This window comes from Corvus kubaryi, unplaced genomic scaffold (assembly GCF_017639235.1).
Source record: "Corvus kubaryi isolate FWS band 111438036 unplaced genomic scaffold, C.kubaryi_AGA036_p1.0 132, whole genome shotgun sequence".
Lineage (NCBI taxonomy): Eukaryota > Metazoa > Chordata > Aves > Passeriformes > Corvidae > Corvus > Corvus kubaryi.
The window spans coordinates 2,724,632-2,745,753 of NW_024580666.1; the positions used below are offsets into that span (position 1 = coordinate 2,724,632).

The 21,122-nt window shown below is 37.8% G+C and overlaps 1 protein-coding gene across 4 annotated transcripts in view; it reads right to left on the reverse strand.

Moving 5' to 3' along the window:
- The window catches only part of RBBP8 (RB binding protein 8, endonuclease), a 44,008-nt gene that overhangs the window by 18,070 nt on the left and 4,816 nt on the right, over positions 1 to 21,122 (reverse strand). For 2 of the 4 annotated variants that reach the window (XM_042029908.1, XM_042029899.1), the window contains 5 exons: positions 14,225 to 14,445; positions 9,147 to 9,189; positions 6,655 to 6,750; positions 4,467 to 4,579; positions 2,694 to 2,769 (listed from right to left, as the gene is read on the reverse strand). In XM_042029908.1, coding sequence (XP_041885842.1) covers positions 2,694 to 2,769; positions 4,467 to 4,579; positions 6,655 to 6,750; positions 9,147 to 9,189; positions 14,225 to 14,336 — 440 coding nt within the window. In that variant the 5' untranslated portion in view covers positions 14,337 to 14,445. Of the gene's footprint in view, positions 1 to 2,693; positions 2,770 to 4,466; positions 4,580 to 6,654; positions 6,751 to 9,146; positions 9,190 to 14,224; positions 14,446 to 17,043; positions 17,308 to 17,374; positions 17,481 to 21,122 lie in introns of those variants that run through there. The other 2 variants (XM_042029891.1, XM_042029883.1) reach the window with 2 other exon arrangements.

Below are 21,122 nucleotides of genomic sequence, written 5' to 3' on the forward strand. Positions count from 1 at the left end.
TGCTGAAATGGATGGATCGGTGTCTCTCTCCCTGTATGGAAATCCCTGTATATCCTCACAATTTACAATCCTGAGACTGGCTGAGTGCTGGATAACATCAAGACTGTAGGTTCAATCCCTGGATGGGCCATTCACTTAGGAGTTGGACTTGATGATCCTTGTGGATCCTTTCCAATTCAGAATATATTCAGTGATCTGGAAATACTGTCTTAAATACAAAACAAAGCTTTTGGAAAATTTTAAGTAGTAATGAACAGCACTGTATTCAAAGCAATCCCTCTCCAAAGCACTGATGTTACCTCTAATTCACCTCAAAAAGGTCTTCAGCAAATAATGTAAAAATGCATACAAAACAAGTAATGTAAAATACAAGATGAGTCATGAAGTTTACGTTCTCTCACACTGTCAGCTCTAGCAGCCTCTTGGAGAGTCACTATATAAAAATTAATGTAACAAATAACTATGTCTTTTCTCCCCAAAAACTATATCTAGACACAGCCAGGGAATAACAACAAAAAAGCACTGATTTTGGATCTTTGAACTTAAATAGTTTGTTTAGTACTTCATAAGGGGCTATCTGCCCTATGGAGGTGGCAGTGAGAAATGGAAGAGGAGGTAAAAGAAAAGCACACAGAAATCTAACTCAGCCTTCTTGATCATCTTCCTGCAGTTGCACTTTTCTTTTTGATTCTCAAGAGCAGACACGGGCCAAAAGATCATTTCCTAACTATAAAGAGAAAGATATAAGGTTTTGATCCAAGGGAAGAAGAGGAAATACAGATAAATTTTTGCTTGCATTGAAGTGAACCATAAGATCTTATATAAAATAAGGTAATAGAAAACTTTAAAAAGCTGTCTTGAGACAAAAAGCTTTTTTGTAGTTAGGCTTTTTACCATGACTAACTTTGAACTCTTAATGACAAATATTGATGCACTGATGTTCTCAAGTCTTGATGAATCCTATTGTGTAATTTTGCAATTCCTCTTTTCTAGCACATTTACAAAGAAAGCACTGGAAAACTGTATTATCTACTAGCAATATCTTAAGAAACAAATCAAAATAAACAACAGAGCAATATATTCATCAATTTACTTTGTAAATTTAAGTTAGCTGTTAGAGTTCTCTTTAAATTTACTGGCATATGTGGCCCTGTAAATTAACCTACAAAAAAAGTATTTTTCTGCACCTTACTTCCATACAAACCTACCTTCTACATACCATCACAGAAAAAAAACATCAAATGAAGCAGCTGCCACACATACTGTACATCATAACTATGTAATAAATAATTTCTGAATCATGGATTTATCTGAGACCCCAGAAGAGGTCCTTGCAGAAATTTCCTTGCTGTTTCCATCCACGCATAATGAAATCCTAATGTCATAAAGGATCAGATAATACAATTCTTCTACAATTTCACTGATTTCACTTTTATGGAGAATTCTCAAGAGTTTTATTCCCAATATAACTTTTATTCCCATTATAACTTGGTTACAAAATACAGAAGACTGCAAAAATCTCATTTCGTATCATGCACTAGAAACATTCTGCTACTTTGCACCTACAATGTGATGACATTATATTGATCTAAGGTGCTAATTCTAAATAAAGTACCATGAGTATAGTTCAACCAAATGCAGTGACTGTATTAAAACTAGCAGCACCACCCTTGTAAAAAACTGTTTATCCACTCAACTCTGCACTCATTTGAACAATCACCTAACATACAGAGAAAATAACTTAGTGTTACATTGGTCATTGCCAGCTTTCCTACATTGGCCAAATATTTTTAGTGGAAGATGGGGCCTTCAAGTATGTTACTCCAAGAAGATTAAATACATACAGAAAAAGAAAGGACAATTAAGGTGCAAAGATGGGAGACAAACCAAGAAATACAAAGGAATAGGACTACAGTCATTCTGAACTGAACTCTAGTTGTTTTACTCCTCTACCGAAGTTGAATTCTAACAGAGACAAGAAAAAAACCACACGCATAAAAAACCTTCCATATTAAGTCCACACATCCTGTCCCATTTCTCCCAGGCATGTACACAACTTATCACAGATGGGCAAAAGTGAGATAAGTTTCAGATGATGTCAGACCATAAGAAGAAAGAAACACTACCTCTGCCTTGCACAGTACACCACATTCACATATTAACCACAACATTAGATGGCACATTCTTACTACATCAGATTAAAATTTCAATTTGTAGCTCATTATTTTTATGTTTTGTTTTCAAAATTTAGCATAGTCTTTTTCTTTTAAAATTGCAAAATTATAATAAGCTTATTTAAAAAATGTATTGCAAAATCTTGGAACTTTTTGACTATTTAAACAACTACTTTTCTGAAGTCTTAGCCTAGGAGGAAACAACTGGTAAAGAAGCAACCAAGGAATAACAGTATGAGACATAAGGCTTTGCTATACACTGTGATCAGAAGTCAAACAAAATTTCTATGATAAATTTACTTCTCCCAGTTTAAAAAAAGATGCACATAGTTAAAAGGAAACAAAACTCTGCACAATAGAAAGAAACTGGGCTTATGTTATTATAGTGGCACTAGGTTATCTTTTCCACAGTCTATCAGAAAAGAGGAAATAAGATTTAAACACTTAAAAGCTGATATTTATATTCCCAGACATTTCTACAGAGGAATGGGAGAATATCCAAAACAACCCAAAACTTACTCTAGCTCCTTCTGTAATTGATGGAACTGTTCAGTTAACTTTTTATTCTCATCCTGTAAGTTGTTTTTTTCATTCACTGAAATTTATAGAAAAAAAGAGGGGAAAAAAAAATCAATGCACACATGTTAGCATTATAATCTTGTCAGGTCCTTTAAGGAAACAGAACTAATTGTAAAATGTAATACCATACACGTTCTCTATTGTTTACAAAAAGGAAGTTTCAAGCTAGTCATTAAAAAAGTTGTAAAACGACGTGTTAGAAAAGGCAGAGACGGCACAATTACTGTATCACACTGTTAGTGCTACACAATCATTAATTACTTTTGTCCATGTACACACAAGTGAAACTGTGTTGTAAGGATGAGTGAATTGCTCACTTGTCTCCATGGACAAAATCGTTTCCTTAGGCTAAAGATAACCTACCAAGTATAAAGCAATTTGAATTTGGTTTTAGCCACTAAAGCAAACAGCTAATTGGAGAGAAGGAAAAAAAACCCACCAGCAATTTCTTCAAAATCACTTAAATATTTTGGAAATCAAGAGAGCCCACTCAGAACTTTTTCATTTTACTTTTCCTAATTGCGAACTAATCCCGTCTTTACTTCACACAAACTTATTGCAACACCATTCAGCCTTCCTTCCATGTTGTCTCAAACTAGTGTAGTGATAGCTCCCAACTTTTCTGCTCACTTTAATTTTTATGTTCATGTTCTTACTTTGTTGTTGTCTATTTTGCCTCTAGATTCCTCAACTGATCTTTTTCATCATTACATAGCTCTCAACCCAAACTCATGGGAGCCTACTGTTGTGTCAGACAGTTCAAGAAGATTTGTACCTAATATGCATCACCCTGATTTTTAAGGTTCAGAGCTTTAAATAAAGATTGGCTGTACCCTGTTTGCTGTTCATCGTTAAACTCAAAATTCAGAATATTTTTATAAAAATGCTCAATTTAGAAGTCCTTGAAACACTGAAGTATTTTGTATTAGCACAGAACCTAATATTTCCATAATTTAATTAAGCACTGAAAAGCTACTTTTTGTCTGGTGTTTCCCTGAATGCCTGCTTATTCTTGACCAAGCAAGACAACTAAATTATACAAAATAATTAATGGCAAAGATACCATTAACATTTTAAAATTCTGTCCTGTATTATTCTGCACTTTATACAATCAATCTTTCCAAACTCTTTGAGCACATTTGTGTCCTGCTTGTGTATCACCTGGAACAAACAGTTTAATTTGTCTCATATGTTCTACTTCTTGGTTTCAAAATGAGCTGGCTACAAGCCACCTGGTGTAAAGCTATTTTTTTGTGGCCTCAGCTGGTTATGTGACAGTTATGAGTTTACTGCAGTCAAAGTCCAAGACCCACTAACTACAGGACAGAAGATGGACCCACTTCTGTCTGAACTTGATACTTTGCCATCACCAGTTCCTTTTGAAGTCAGGCTTTTCTTAGGAAAGCTGGCAATCATTCTAGCTGTAGGAATAAACAGAAGCAGTCACATTTTATCTAAAGTAGCTACTTTACAGTGTAAGATTTTCCACGTCAGTTCACTTTCAGTATCAGCACTCCAATCTAAGAAGGTGGGTCAAATGACTAGTCGCTGGTATGTTACATATTTTCAGACTGTACAGTTAAGTATCCCCCACCTGAACTTCTTGGGCTTACTAAACATACCACATATAAATTATATCAAGTTACAGGAATTACTGGAGAACTAGTTTACAAAATAGCATGTTTTGTCTTCAGACTTGGGGATAAAACTCACTAAGTTCAGTAATAAGTTTGAGGTTCTGCTGCCGGATATTTTCAAATTCTTGCTGCTTCTTTCTCATATGTTCTTCGGTTACAGCACAACGATCACATAACCCTGCTCTTAACCTACAATAAAATTAAGAGAAAAGGTCCCTCTGTTAAAAAAATATTGCCATGCATCAAGCAGATATCAATGTGTAACAGACTTTTTGAACAATGAAAAATGAAAACCAGAAAACTTCTGACAGCCATGCAGAACACCACTAAGTACTGTGGTTTTATATGTTCACATAGCAATGTTTTGAGATTTCTGAATGATCTAATACTACATGCTCTAACATTTGCATAAATGATTATAGGTACTGGATACTTCTAAAAGAACATGCATTACTCTATTTAATAAAGTGGAGCATGCTACACCTTGCCACTGAATGCCTTGTGAGGTGTCCTACTATGAATACTGTCAGATATAAATCACCATTCATTTTAAGTAAAGTTCATTCAAGAAAATACAAATAAGCAAATCAGTAAACAGAATTACTATTGCATCTAAGAAGGATATGTAGTGTCATTAAGCTAAACAATCAAATAAAAAGGACAAATAGTAAGTTCACTCTATAACAAACGCCAAGCAAATGTGAAACCCTTTATCTAAGCACCCTTGATTAGAAGTGGATCCAAATGTTCATGAGAGGCATTGACTCCACTGTCTCTAATGGTTTAGATCAGCTGTTTAAAACACATCCATGATCAGAAAAGGACTTGTTAGAATCACTCCATCTTACCTGACACATTCATTCATGCAATGAAATATGTGTTCATTTTATAGGTGATAAACTGAATGTATTTATTTCTGGTACACAGCAAAAAGCTAACAGTATTACCAAAGTGAAAACGAGACTCGCTTTTGCGTGCTAAATAAAAAACCAGTTAGTCAAGAGTTCTGCATTGCTGCTGCTACTACGTCAAGTATTAAAACACCCCAACTAAACAAACTATATCAGCTTCCAATTTCACAGCGGAATATTGGAAGTAAAAGCCATACTGGTTTATTGGTGTTTTAATATTGTGGAATTATGGTAAGAGTAAAATACTGAAATGCCTCTTCATACTAGCTTATCCGAACGTGTAATAAACACAGTATTACAACTTCCTTGTATTAAATCAGTTGAAATACTTCTTTTGTTTTCCACAATGTGAGCAATTAATCTACTAAGGGATTAGAAAAGTTCACCCACACCATGAATGTCTCTCTACTTACATGGTGTGAAAGTTTATTACCTGCATGGCTACAAGCTTTTCACAGAGAAATGCCTTTCACAGAGAAATGGAGTTGAAAGTAAAAGAAGAGTATCACAGCTTTAAAATTCAAGGTAACACAGGAATGCTTGAAAACCATTTACTATGTAATGATCTCCTGTTGCCAGAAAACTTCTGAGAGCCTATTAACAGCAAATTTAACATACACTTTCCAAAACAGGTACAGTTTTTAAAGATGAAAAAATGCACTGTAATTTCATGTCTATTAGTTTTGTTTTGCTGTACCAGATTAAACAGGAACAATCAAGGAAAAGGCAGAATGGATCAAAAGGCGAGGAGAACACCAAAGTACAAAAGAAGGTAACAGATGGAACCTGTGATTAAATTTAGGTAAAACAGGCAATTGGTAAAAAAGACCCCATCAAATCTGAAACATTTCCTAGTGAGTGATTTCATTAGTTCCACAACATATTATAGCCTTTGGGTTTTGTACTTGCATTACATCTTGATCAATATAAAATTTAACTCTACAAAGATGGATACAGAAGAAGGCACCTGAAAATGTCTGTTTGCCTTCCAAGATGCTCTATTTCAACTTCCATTGACCTTAACTGAACTAAACAAGCTAAGCACTTTGAAAATAACAATATAACAGAAATTGTTATTTATATTTATTATTTATTTTATATTTAGTTATATATATGAGACAGATAAATAAATATATATGTTATATATTTATTGATTGTCAGAAAAATGCAAATTCTATACCTTTCTCTGTAACACACTATTTGGATTGCATTAGAAAAGGACTGGCTTACTGAAAAAAAAAAAAAATCAATAATGCCACACCAAAACATAATAAACTCAACTTGCAAAGTATCCAGAGCTACTCTGTAAGAGCAAAATACAGCAAACTCAAAAGCTAGAAGACACTACTTCACCTGTCTTCTAAAACCTTGATAGTGTCATGAAGTGCTTTTTGCTGTTCTCTGAGCTGTTGGTTCTTGGTATAGAACTCTTCAAGCCTCTCTGCATCCCTGAAATGAAAAAGAAGAAAAATTATTTCTAATTGTAGCAATTACTTTTTCACTAGAGAATTTTCTCTGGCATGTTCCTTTCATATCCTTGGGAAATGTTATTATCATCAGCACAAATATTAAGTTGAAGATAAATGAAGCAAGTGTTTCTGATTAATAATAATTTACAAATGACAGAGGAAAGATGCAGCTAGTTTCCAATTCATAATACAGGTGGTCTTCTGTTAAGTCTGATTTTTGCTCAAGTAAAAACTAGAATTCATGACAGTCAAGACATAAAAGCTACCAATGTTCAAACAACAATTTCAGAGAACAAACTCCAAAATTTCTCTCACACTTTACTGTGTTGTGGAGCTGTTGGGTATCTAATGGGAGCTTTCACAATCAGGTCATTTTGGTCTTGTCTTACCAATGAGTGAATTCTGCAGCGTGGCAAACCACATTAGGTTTGGAAATCTCTGAAAAGTCTTTAGATCCATTAGAAGTTTACTTCCTCAAGAAGAAATTCTCTATAGAGCATGTATTCCCATAATATGAATAAAGAGAAAAGAAGTCTCTTTCCAAAACCCTCAGAAGCAGATGATCTTGTGGAAAATACCTTCTCTAAAAACCAAAACTAATTAAATAACAAAGAATATTTTCTCCTTAAAAGAGCTAAGAAAAAGCAGTAACATTAACTTCCCAATTTTAGCTCCCTTTCACTTTTATTATCAGATCACACCACCTCTTCAAGATGCAAACACGGTATGAGTGACAAGCACACAATTATTTTCTAAGAGGAAATTAATGCTCAGTAAAAGATAAGCAACTGAATCTGTGTAATATGACAATGACTAACTTCCGAGAAATTCCCAGCTCTTCTTTTCACCATGGAATCCTTTGTACATATCCATGAAAGCAGTTGTTTGTTTTCAGTGTGCCTGAGATGGATTATTTGTGGAAGTCATGAAATTGGCTCATGAAAAGCTGTTAAGCACACACACATACACACACCAGGAAATGAAAACATATTTACTAACTTGTTGATACAATCCTTTTACACAAACATACTTTTAAATTGGCACTATCCCTTTAACAAATGTTAAGCCAACCACATTTAAATTGGCACTATCCCTTTAACAAATGTTTAGCCAACCACATTTTGATATTGCTGGCATTACAGTAGTACAAGAAACTAGCAATCATGGGTCATAAAGTGAATGGGACAGCTGGAAGTTTTTAGTGTACAATCACAAGCATATCTGATTAACCCTTAAATTTAAGTACAGATGCTTTATGTTTCTGTACTACCACACAGACCAACATAGGCCATTCCAACTGCATATTCAACCTATAAACCAGGTACATGCAAACAGCATGAGGGACTATTTAAGGCTTGTACTTTTACTTGGGGAGGACAACATGTTAAAGTTCTGTTACCACAGTTCACTAACCAAGTACAGCCAAGCCATGGAAAAATCTGAAGTCTGACGAAAGCAGGCTGTATTTTCCTGATGTTTAGGACACTAAAAAAAAAACCAACAAAAAACTAAAACCACAAAAAATCCCCTCATTTTTTGTGTTTACGCCATTCAGAGGAGGCTTAAAACAGCAAATTTAAAAATCTTCTCTAGTTAACTCTAAGTCATTCTATGGCATTAAGTCATTTGCAATAAATAAGACATTAATGTACACTAATACTATATGCCTTGCACCTAAACCCTCTGAAATGTCCCAGGTAAAATGACGGAAGGAACTAGGCTGTTGGCTGGGGTTTTTTCCTCAAAATTCCAGTGCACCTGATAAACACAACAGACATTTTTGGTTATGAAGGCACTGCATAATGGCTGGTCCCTGACCTAGAGTTTACAAGTCATTAGCTCCAATGCTGGAGTGGGATACAAAATAAGGTGCTCATTGTCAGATGATAATCAAGTTTGAAATACTAAACCTCAGGTATTCAGACGAAGCAAGGAGAACAAGACCTCCTATGTGACAGAACTGTATCTACAATGTGGCAGTTGTAGAAAGATTCCAACAAACAATGATTAACCTATTTGGTATTTGTTCAGTGACAACGTGGATAATATTTCTCATCTAGAAAACTGACTGATCAATTTAAGATTCCAGAACATGGAAGAATTTATGATACACCAGGCTAATAACAAAACCAAGAGATAATTTCATCATTTCAGATTAAAAATTAGCAACTACTTAATTTATAAATTATACTTAAGAAATAACACACCCTGTAAAGAGCTCCGTACATCTTCAGATGACTTCAGCTGAATTATTAAAGTGAGCAGTTTTTTGTACACATCTAAAGGAAGAATCCATGAAATCTTACAAGAATTGTAGCTCATTAATGGGACTCTGACTGTCCTTCAATAAATTAGATCATTAGGATGAATACTTACAAGCATCTTTCCTTTTTCAACTTAGATATTTTCAGCTGTAAGCCTGAAAAATAGAAAGAAGAAATTACATGCTATAGAATTCTGATTTTAAAAAATGTGTGAGACAATAAATTAACTCTGCCACTGTCATCTGCAAAGAGAGATAAAAAATGTCACTAATCTGGAGAGAAAAAGGTTCATTCTGGACTTTTTGAGTGTGTTCTACAGGATCTTGGAAACAAATACAGTCATTGTGATCTCCAGGAAATAAGGACTTCTTAAACAAACACACAGATTACCACTTATACAGGTATAAAAACACATTTGTGAAATAACCACACGTGAATAGCCAGCACTGCCAATATACTTTCATTGACTATTCCCACATAAATGACATAAAATATGTTCTGCATGCACATAAATTCACAATACTACACTGGAAATGAAGCATCCAATCACTGAACTGAGAAATGCTTTACGGTGTATATGCGTAAGGGAAACACTAAAAATATGTGATTCAAGGCTTTAAAGCACAGAAGGACAACATCCTTCATTGGAGATGTGCTACAAGACTCTCTCAGTCAACGCTTCTTTGGAAGATCTGAAGGTGAATTAAGGAATATTTCATCTGTGGTTTTTCTCCCACTAATAGTTCCACACTTCTAACCATACACTCTGTGCAGAAGTAAAAAGGTTTGCAAATGCAACTGATGTTCTCAGCAGGAGTGGCCAGCTGACAGCCCAGGGGACAGAACACTGTCCAGCCAATCTGCTAGCAAGGTCTTGGGTGCATTTGTATGTGCACTGAGACAAGAAGATATTTAAGTACAGCACAGCTTAACCAGCAGGACACAGTGCTACGGAAATTTAAGTGACATTACCCACACACAGGCTGGCCATTCCTACTCCAAATAAATAGTCAGAAATAAACAGACTCCAATGATAGGGCAGTTTCTTAAGCAGAAATCCAAGAGAAATTTTCATATCACATCAGAAAATAACATAGTATTTCCTAGCATGATTATTTTCTTCTAAATATGAAAGGCTGCCACCAACTCCACGTTGAACATTAGGTGTCTTGTAAGCTCTCTTGCAAAAGTGTGATGCATTTAGGATAGTAGGATAAACTTACAAAACCAAAACACTTGGAAGAAAACTTCAGACTACTTTGAATTTAAGCCTAAATACACAGCTGATACTACATCTTACTATAGAAAACGTAGGTTAAGGCAGCTAACAGACTTTTCTTTCTCCCCTACCACACTCAACTAGGAATAGCTCTAAGGGGAAAATTACTTGCATGAGAAGCTTCAGTCTTCAGGCCACTTAAAATGTCAAGCCAGCCACAGACTCAGCGAACCCATGCTTGCTACAAGATGCCAGTGAGACAATGAGCTAAAAATGCAGACAGACCACTTAAAAAAATTCTTAGGAAATACAGCAAGATTTCTTTTATCTCCAAGTGTTCAGCACCTGTGAGATGTTATGTTCTATCATGCAGATCAGCACAGAAAGAGGGTTTATTTTTTTAAGTAGTTGCTATTCATCAAGTCAATTAGGCATCTGCAATTAGAACCCCTATAAAGCTTGCTTTAAAGCTGCTCCACGCCCATCGGAAGGAATGAAGCTGCACAACAATGCATCTCCTGTATGAACAGGTAGTCTGTTCAGCAAGTATTTAGGATTGTAACTTTGGCAACCTGAGCGACCAATTGAAGAGGCGGGGCCCAAAAGGCCCAGTACTGTGCTACAGGTAACACTATCTCCCCTCTCTCCTGAAGTCAGGAGGAACTAAACTGGTTACTTAAAGGTTGCATTTTTTCATAGTTCAAATGACTGCAATGAGAAGGCAGGAAACCAGACTGTTACATTTATCCAAGAGCATTGAATTACTACATCTGCTGTAGTCTCTTCCTTTTGCTTTTCCAGAGTATTGAGTTTTTAAGCATACTCATTTAAGCAGCTTTGCTTTTTCAGGTTTCCTTATTTAACATAGTGAGCGTATAAAACTATGTCTCTTTTCAATTCAGTTTTATCTTTCACACAATATTTCTATGGAATAGACAAGCTGCAGACTGTATAAAGCTACATTACCTAAAGCTCCTAAGTGCGTTAGTAAATGACACTCTACCCCTATTAAAGCAATGGAGACCTTCTTTAAACTATCATTAGGCAGATTAACTGAACATTATTTCATGAGACTTCCTACTTGATTAGACTACATAGCTGTAATATTTCAATTAATGGCTATGATAATTTCTGTTCTGATGAATTTTCAAATGCATTAAATGCACTTCCTTAAAACTGACAGTGCCTGGGAAGACTGCAGAATCTTTATCACTGAAGATTTCTTGAAACAGGTTGGACAAGCTTCTGTCAGCAATGACGCAGACATAATCCTACCTTAAGGGTACAGAGATGGACTAGATGACCTTCTAAAATCCCTTCCAGCTCCTTTTTCTACAATTATTTACTTTTGAGGAACTTCCAGCCATTTCCTTTCCGACAGCAATCTATCAATGAGATTGCTTTCCTTGTAAGTTTCTCTGCTTCTATGACTACAGTTTTTTCCTTATTGATATCTTCTGCTTTTCAGAGGTAAGCAGTAATTGAAAAAAACTAGACTATTTCTTTTATATAAAACACTGCTCACATTTCTATGCTGATATATATTTTTAGTACAGAGTTTTAGATTTGAATTAATCCTCAGAAACCATCTTGATAAGATCCACATGCAGCAAGCATCTAAATAATTATTTCAAGCCAGAGTTAAGAGCTAACACCTGTAGAAATAAATCAGTTTATAAAAAGCATTATTAAATTTCTTTAGTTTCCTGGGAACTATGCAAGTGTCCCACACATTCTACAGATAGGAAATAAAAGCAAATAGAGTTTTAATGACCATTATTCTGAGCTGCTGAGCACTTCTGAACTCCATGAAAAGTCAACTGACACTGCCATACCCAACATCTTTGGAAACTGGGATGTAGGTGTCCTACCCATTGTCGTATAATGAATTTAAGTTAAATAATAGCTATTTTGGCTGAAGAAGGCCAAAATTTGGATTTTTTTGCAAGCGATCAGTTTAAAAGAACAAGAAACTGGATTTTTTCACATAATGGTGGAAAACCACACCCTTTACAATATAGTAATATCAAAATTCAATAAAATCCCTTTTAAACTCCATGAGTTTAAAGGATTCTTCAGTCTATGTCCTATAGATATAACTCATATAACATGTCTGACCATGTCAAGTTCATGTGTCATAAATTCTGCTTTTCATGGATTTTAAATAAAAATAATTCCACCATTTCAGTGTTTAGTACATTGTACATGCAAAAAGCTTTTTCAACAACTACTAACTTTCCCTTAATCCACCTTCCACCACCTTTAAAATAAATTTTGCTGACATTCAGATTGGAAACTCATGAGTCAATTTTAATTCTTATTTATAGACTTCAGAAACAAGCAAAGTCTAGGCAAGTCTGTGTTTGATGTTTCTAAAATATCTTGCAGTACCATTTTCTATAAGAGGATCCCCACCTTCTGAAAAAATTAACTATCCTTCAGGCATGCCTTTGATGTTATCATGGAAGACCTAATTTTACCTAACACGGTGTGGGACATACTGACAAAGGGCTAGGCATGAAAAAGACTGCCTGGTGGCAAAATTACCTGGCCACACCCTGCATGCATTCTAAAGAGTATCTTGCTTGCATAAAGAAAACCCAAACTTGAAAATCACATGCTGCACACCCCAAGAAACTAGAGAAAGGGTCACTTAGAAGAAGTCTCTACATCAGAGCTTTTTGTTTGTTAAGTTTTTGTTGCTCAGACATGCCATAGATTGCCAGATCCCATTCTGTCAGTATTTCCGCATTTATCTGTGGTTGACATCACACCCACTCCAAAAAGAACCATCAACAATTAAAAAAATAATTTTAATGTAAAGAAGCCTGCTATAGTTTTCTTTTCAGTTTCCATATTGATATATGCTTTTTGGTTGCTTGGGGTTTTTTTAATAATTAACAACAAAGTGGCACAGCCCAGTGCTGCAAATTATTGAATCAAGACTTTCAGTAGGAGGCAGGTAACATACATAACTATAAAACAATCTCCAACAGTTTTTGAAATGAAAAAGTGATGGTATAACTGAACTGAAATGAACAGACCTGAAACTGTTTTGAGGCTGGTAGAAACAACCAAGGCCGCTGAAATGGTCTGGGTAAAGATCCACTTGCATGACTAAAGCTCTTAACTCACAAAAACTCACCCATTTTTATTCCAGCCTAATATAAATACTATTTCATGCATATGGATATGCTTGTTAGAAGATACAGTCTAATACTGTTTTAATTCCATTCAAAAGAATGGATCATGCATCTTTAGATTAGCAGAACAAAATGTTAACTTACGTTTTTAGCAAAAAAACCCTTACGAATACTACTTGCAAAACAATATTACAGTAACAATACATATGGTGCAATAATTCAACTTTTTCTGAATTACTGAAGAATGGACAGACACTAACAGCCAATCTGTAGTAAGACTGCTACCACAGATCACATAAAGTAAGAATAATCATATTATAAAAACCTTATAAATTTTGCAGAGAAAATTTAGAACATTAAAATCTGAAGAATCATTTTCACTTCAGTAGCATTAATCTGCAGTGCGATTTTGCACAAGTTAGGGGTAATAAACAATGCAAATAATTTTAATGTATCTGAAGCAACTAAAGCCAAAGGCAAAAGAAAAATAATCCATTGAATAACATGGTTTGGAAATTTTGAATCATAATCCATTAAAGATAAAGTAACATTTAAGTATTTTGTAGGCAAGCAGAGATTCCATGTAACACTGTGTTACTTTTTCTTCACTGACCTAGCAGATCATTTATATGTGTTGATAGTTTAATCCTGTTTAACCAGGCTTAGGTGGTCAATCTCTAAGGGTCATTTGTAATCATCCGGTCCAACTTTCTGCAAAATGTAAAACATTAAAAATCTATTTATTTCCACCCAGAGTATTCAAAGTTTTCCTGTGGTAACTGACAAACACCAACTTCAATCTGACAAACCCAAACTTTAATGATTTACCTTGTACTTCTTTATCATGACATTCTTTCAGTTTGGACCACAGTTCCTTGAAGAAATCTCCTGTAGGTTCTGCAGAACTAGGGCTCCCACAGCTTCGTCCAGATGCATTCATCTTGCTTTTTGCTGCTCCCAGCTTCTTTGACTCGCAGAAGTGGCTCACTCTCAAACTTTATATTTTAAATTACATAGTTATGAAACTGTTTCTGAAGAGAGGTGTACGTCTGTAACAACACAATGACAACACTTACATTTGAATTTATCAGAATATAACTTGTAGCCATGGATGAAATACTAAGTTTACTGTCTATCCTTGTCGAGGATATATATTTGTATACTTTTATACTGATAGTCACCCTGAAAGCTTGGATGATACTAAGTATTTTGCTACAGGTAATTACAAACTAACAGAATTTTCCTCCCCTTAAAAAGCCATCAACTTAAAATTAGATTAAAATACTTAGGAGTCTTTATTTTTTTCCTATCTAATTCCTGTTTTCCAAAAGTAAGCCATAGTGCCAAAATCTGGCTGTCAGTGAAAGCATTTGACGGAAGTTTTATCAGAGATGGATTTGTGTATATACATCCTTTTTATAAACTTGGATTCAAATTACACCCTTTTGCAAAGAAAAGCTCACATCCCCTTGAAGTCTTCATAATTCTACATTGAAATTATTCCCATTCCCTGATTTTAAAAAAAAAAGGAGATTAATCTCAAAATCTATAAATCGCCAAAACATTAATATTTGAGAAAACTATCAAAATCAGATAGCTCTGTCTTAAAAGCTTGACTGCCTGCAAAACTTAGGATAATTTACCCATAATTCTCACTTGTTTTGAAGGGTTTCTTACAGAGATGATGGCCTCAGGCATTCTACAGTGGTAGCATGGTACTCAGATCTGGCTCTGAGCCAAGCTAAGATTCAATTCTACTGGCACTGTGTGTCCAATATTGAAATACTCCTGTAATCGCCGTCCCTCAGTTCCCTCTATGTGAAACTGGACATTCTAAGTTTTCCCTATTTTTATGCAGTCAATTTTAAACAAACACTTTTGAACAGGGACTGTCATTATCAGGTGGACATAGCTATCTCTATGTCTCTGTAATATAAAATACAGTAAAAAAAGAAAGATAGGTATTTTGTACTATTCCTAAATTAGCAACTTGAGCAAGCAAACCACTGTGCCTATATTGCCAAATGGAAGGAACTATTTGCTCTCAAATTTTCGAGGCAAAAGGTATAGCTCAGCTGATACAAGGTCTATGACTAGCCAAGAAGCTGCATTTCCTATCTTGAGAGCCTTCAAACAACTTAAAGAGTATCTGAATGCAGCTACTGCATTTAGCTGGTCCCCCAGATTCACCACAATAAAACGTTCAGTGGTCAGTAACCAAGTGTAAGGCTTGGAGGCTTTGGTTCCACTCTCCTGTCTCGTCTCTCTGTGCACCATCCTAAGCAAGTCACTTTTTTTCAGTCTGGCTGTATTTACAATGAAATAAAAATAATGGACCAAAACATTATTCTCAACAGAAACACTTGAACTGTATGTTTACGATAGCATAAGGATACTTAAATGTTACAGTACTGAAGCAGACACCTCCACACTTGCTTTAACCTGCTCTGTCCATAGAAAATTCAGTGCCTATTTCAGTATATGGTTTCAAGTTAGCAAGTGTTATCTTCAGAGAAGTCCTTAACAGAAAATAAAATCACATTTTCAAACTAGCAACGCCTACAATTCTCCAGCAGAAGTTGAACAACAGTTTGCTTGCATCTTTGCAGATGAAATGCTCCACTTTGTGTGCAGCCACATTAAGCCATCTCACAATGCTTCTTTGTGGAATCAATTGCCTAGCGACATTAGGAATGGCTTTCAAACTCTTGCTTTGCACCTTCAACTGATGCTTCAGGATTAAGCTTTCTCTCTATCAAGCACTAGGGCAGTGAAAACAACAAGCTTGCTTTCACTTACTGTTTCATATTTAAGTATGTCAGATGACTCATTTCCACGGAAAGGTCATCCGACTCTAGACAGTAAATGCTGGCCCTAATACTTGTTTGGGGTTTTTTTTCCCCAAGATGACTACAAGAAAAAAAAATGCACAAAGCCTGCTCAGAGTTTCTGCAAGTTATTAGTACATTAACCGACTACAAATAGGGAAAAAAGAGCAACGCATTTTCCCAAGCTTCATCTGCTTCAAGATCCCAAAATGATACACTGCTTCCCACAGGTGTTGAACCTCCCTTAAAATACAGGGCCCGCAAGAAGCGTTCAAGTCGAGCCTTTAACACGCCTGGGCAGCTGCACAGGCATAAAAGTGGTGGCTTAGTCTCCAGTCCTATGAAAGTGCTTGCCAGTCCTCAGGGGGAAAAAAAGCCTGAGCTGGATGTACGGACACTTGCAGGCAAAGACAGAAGTGGAAGCTGCGTGGGGGGGAGGATGGAAGCACAGTGCTAGCCCTTCTCCCGGATGTCCTGCTTTGCTGCTATCCTGCCGACTGACGCTTTCATAGAACCACTTAAAAGCGTCCATTTCCCTCTTCTTCTACAAATAACTCCTTCCGGCACCCTGAAAACACGGCTTCAACAATGACTGCCTCCAGCAATCGATCAGCACCGGGAATGTGCCGAGGCTGCTTGTCGGAGCTGATACCTTCCCGCCAGGAACACACCGCCCCTCCGGGATTCTGGGGAGCACACGGCGCCTTAATTCCCACCAAAAACCACCGGCTGCTCCTAAAAACTCAACTCTCCTATACCTCCCGGCGGTGAATTTTGTTCTCCTTTCCCTCTTGCAAGAACACCGCACAGCAAACTCACTCGAAAGACAACGCCGGGATGCTCTGGGAAATCCTGCCATGACCAACACCTGGGAGCTTCCCGCCAGGCTTGGGTTACACCCCGCAGTCGGGACGTCAGAGGAGCGGTATGGCATGTCCCCCACACCGCTTCTCCCGAGCGGCGGGAGCCTCCCAAGCGGAGAGAACGGGGCTCCCTCGGGCAGGCGGGACAGTGCCTGTAGAGCGCCCGGCGGGGACCCGGAGGGGCTGCGGCGGGGCTGTGGCGGGCCCGTCCCCGGGGCGGGGCGGAGCGGGAGCGGCGCGCTCGCGGTCGCTCCCCGGTGGAGGACGAGGAGAGCGCGCGCCGTTACCTGGTTGGCTCCCGGCGGCTCCGCGCGCCAACGGCGGGAAAAAAGGAAAAACTGCGGCGAGCGCCGTCCCTGCCCAGGGAGGCGGCGCGCGGGCAGCTCTCGCGAGGCTTCCGTGCTGCTCTCGCGAGAAAGCGGGAAGTGAGGGGCTGCGTCCCCCCGGCCCGGAGCCCGGGCGCCCGCCCGCCGGGGGCTCAGGTGGCGGGAGTGATACGGCCACAGAATCACAGGATCAAGTGGGCTGGAAAAGACCGCTGAGGTCATCGAGTCCAGCCTTTGACCAAACACCGCCATGTCAACTAGACCACGGCACTAAGTGCAACGTCCAGTCCTTCCTTAAACACGTCCAGGGACAGTGACTCCACTACCTCCCTGGGCATCCATTCCAATGTCTAATCGCCCTTTCTGTGAAGAAACTCTTCCTAAAGTCCAACCTAAGCCTCCTCTGGAGCAACCTGAGGCCGCTTCTTTTTGTCCTGTCACTTGTTGCCTGGGAGAAAAGGTTGACCCCCAGCTGGCTACAGCCTCCTTTCTGGTGGTTGTAGAGAGCGATAAGCTCTCATCTCAGCCTCCTCCAGGCCAAACAACCCCAGCTGCCTCAGCAGCTCCTCATGGAACATGTGCTCCAGACACTTTACCAGCTCCGTTGCCCTTCTCTGGACATGCTCCAGCACCTCAATGTCCTTCCTGAATTGAGAGGCCCAAACCTGAACATAGCACTAGTGGTGCGGCCTCACCAGTGCCAAGCACAGGGTCCTGCTGGCCACAATATTTCTGACACAGGCCAGGATGCCATTAGCCTTCTTGACCACCTGGGCACACTGCTGGCTCATGTTCATTCATCAAGGTCACCAGATGTTGTCCCAGCCCTCTCTTCCTGTGGCCTGGTACTTGGGGTTCCCACAGAGAGCTGCCAGAGGGGACAAGCCAGGCCCTGGCTGGTGCCCCAGTTCAGTGTTACCGCAGGCACAGAACAGTCTGGAAAAGCAAGGGTGTGTGCAAGAGTCTGCACTGAAACACGTGCTGCCCCTGCCTTCCTGAAAGAAGTTCTTGCTGGTTTAGATGTGAAGAGGGTCATTGGGGTGTACAGCTGTGCCAGAAGTGGCCTTGCCTTTAGGGCTATGCTGTTAAATCTATCTGTGCCACAGGATTTGTAATCTGGTTGCTGGGGTTTACACGCAGAAGTATTTGCAGTGCTTCCCTTCTGCCTTCTTGATCTTAAGAGTTTCCATGGCTTGTCATTTTACTCTATGGCAGAGCAGCCTAGGCATATTTTTATGTTTTATGTGAGTATGGAAACCAGTAGGCACATATAATTAGTACAGCATAAGGCTGCTGAACTTTTTCGTCACTTCTCAATGTTATTTTTTTTCCCAAATTGCAGATCAATGTTCCTTCATTCATTGGGACCAGCCCTGCTGTCTGCAATGAGATAAACCCCTTGATTTTAAGAAGTTCTTAGTGATGAAATAGAAACAAACCACAGCTTTTCACTGTTACTATTCTGCCTTCACATGATTCCACTGGACCATTTTGGTATGTATGGAACTCTTGCAGAGGCAGCTTGGTGCCATGGCTAGAAGACACAATGGTGATCAGTTTGGAAGGGCCAGTGCTGAAACATATACCTTCTAGATTGCTAATAGCAATATTTTAAAAGTTAGGTGTTCAGGTATTTCATAATTGTTAGTAGCTGTTCCATCTAACTCTTTTTACATGACTCAGATCACTCAGGTTTCAAGAAAACATCATAAATAAGGAGCTACAGCATAAATAAAACTGGATCTGTAATACTATTTCAACACTTTTGAGGTATTTTGAAGTACTGGCAGACAAGAGATGGTCCATGATTCAGGCTTCAATCTGTTGTTCCCGTTTGTTGAAAATACTTTTTGTTTCCCATCAAGTATATACCAAGAATTCTGAAGTATTTTGAAGAAATCTTGTACTTAACTTTTCTGCTTGTTCCTCACCATTGTTTAACCACTTGTTTTTCAACTTAAATAAAATTAAAGTGGTATTCAGGAGCTCAGCAGCAGATTGCTTACACTGTAAGTTTGATCCATTACCAGATCAGTAGGCACATGGTGGAGCTAAGATTAGCTACATATTTTGGAAGAAGCTGTCATGTCATAATAGGCTGTGATAGACACTCCAGTCTTTCTAAATAATGCTTGTTGGCTGCTTTTCATTCTACTTTTGAAACTTCTGTAATCTAAAAGTTTGTGATGTAGGCAAGTAATAATTTCCTCAGAGTTGAGAGAAGCAGATGTCTTAAATCTACACACAGATCTGGTAAGTAGCAATAAAATAGCCCTCTTGCGGATTGATCAGATATTTTACCATAAACTGTACCTTTCTTACTATTTATAGGAAGCACTCTGGCAAATAATTATGTCATCCCTTTTATTCCCCAATAAACTGTGAGCTGTTTGTTTTCATATTCTCTCATGTTGAACTTTACAGCAATATAAATCCACTGACTTCTACAGTGTTATCCTTATCTACTCCACAGTAAGTGAAAACGGATTAACACTAACGGTTGAACTTTACTTTTATCTCCCTTCCAGATTTATTTGATTTTATGTACTCTGTAATCACATAGTTGGCCACTGAACAGATTCCTGGCTCATTGAACAGGGTAGAAAACCATTGGAGAGTCTGATATTCCACAGTCACTTACACTGGGTGTCTTAAGATGACTAGTCTAACTGGAACTGCATCTCATTCACCTCGTAAGAGTGATCACACACACCTAGACATTAAAACTGTGGGAAAAAGCTTCACTACTGCCGCGCTTGAACAGATACGAAACTTCCTGTGGTGTCATGGCTCCTGTCCAGATTTCGAAATAACCCTTGCTGTGGCACATGAAACTAGGTGACAGAACACTTATCCATGAGCAATTCTGCAAAAAGGGAGTCTTATTTTGTCCTAGCCCATTTTAGACCTGGATAGGCTGAAATGTTTAATCCTGTAATAGTAGGTGGAGCTGTTGATTTTCAGTTACAGTTTAGTGGCAATGCTTTTCTTCTTGATGACTGGACTATTTACCAGCAAATCAGCTAATAACTGAAGTTCTGTTGTAAGAGTACTGTATTGTTGCAGCACAGATATACTTAGAAATAGCCTTTAATTCACATACACCCCCCTCCCTTTTTGAGGGGTCGTACAGAGGCTGCATCAGTGTTTCTAACCACTCAGGTAGCAGCAGGTGACCTAGTTCAGTGCATATGCATGCAGAGTAGGGCTACAAGAGATTAGTAGAAAGATTACTTTTTTTGTTTATATTACTTTAAATTTAGATGTAAAGATTAAAACCAGCTTTGAATTACAATGGGAAGTCCAATTTAAATGTTTTATTTGCATTATGCATAAAGCTAGCCATTTAATTCTTTGCATATATATATACATATCTATATATATATATAAAATAAAATAGTGAGGTCCTTATGTATTTGCATCAGACATAATAGATTACACATGCATATACATGGCCAGTGTGTTCACAGCCTCCCTGTCTTAAAGATCTGCAACTGAAAGATAAATATATTGTTTAACTCTCTAGTCATGTTCATTTAATGAACTTTATGTTGCAGTTGCCAGTAAGGACATCAAAGGAGTCCAACTTCAGATTCAGCAAATAAGACCATATGGCACAGTTCAGCTGCTACCTAAATGGGATTTGAACTGGAAGTGTAGGAAATGGCAGTGCTCTGAATAGCATGGTTTCTTACATCTGGGAGGGCAC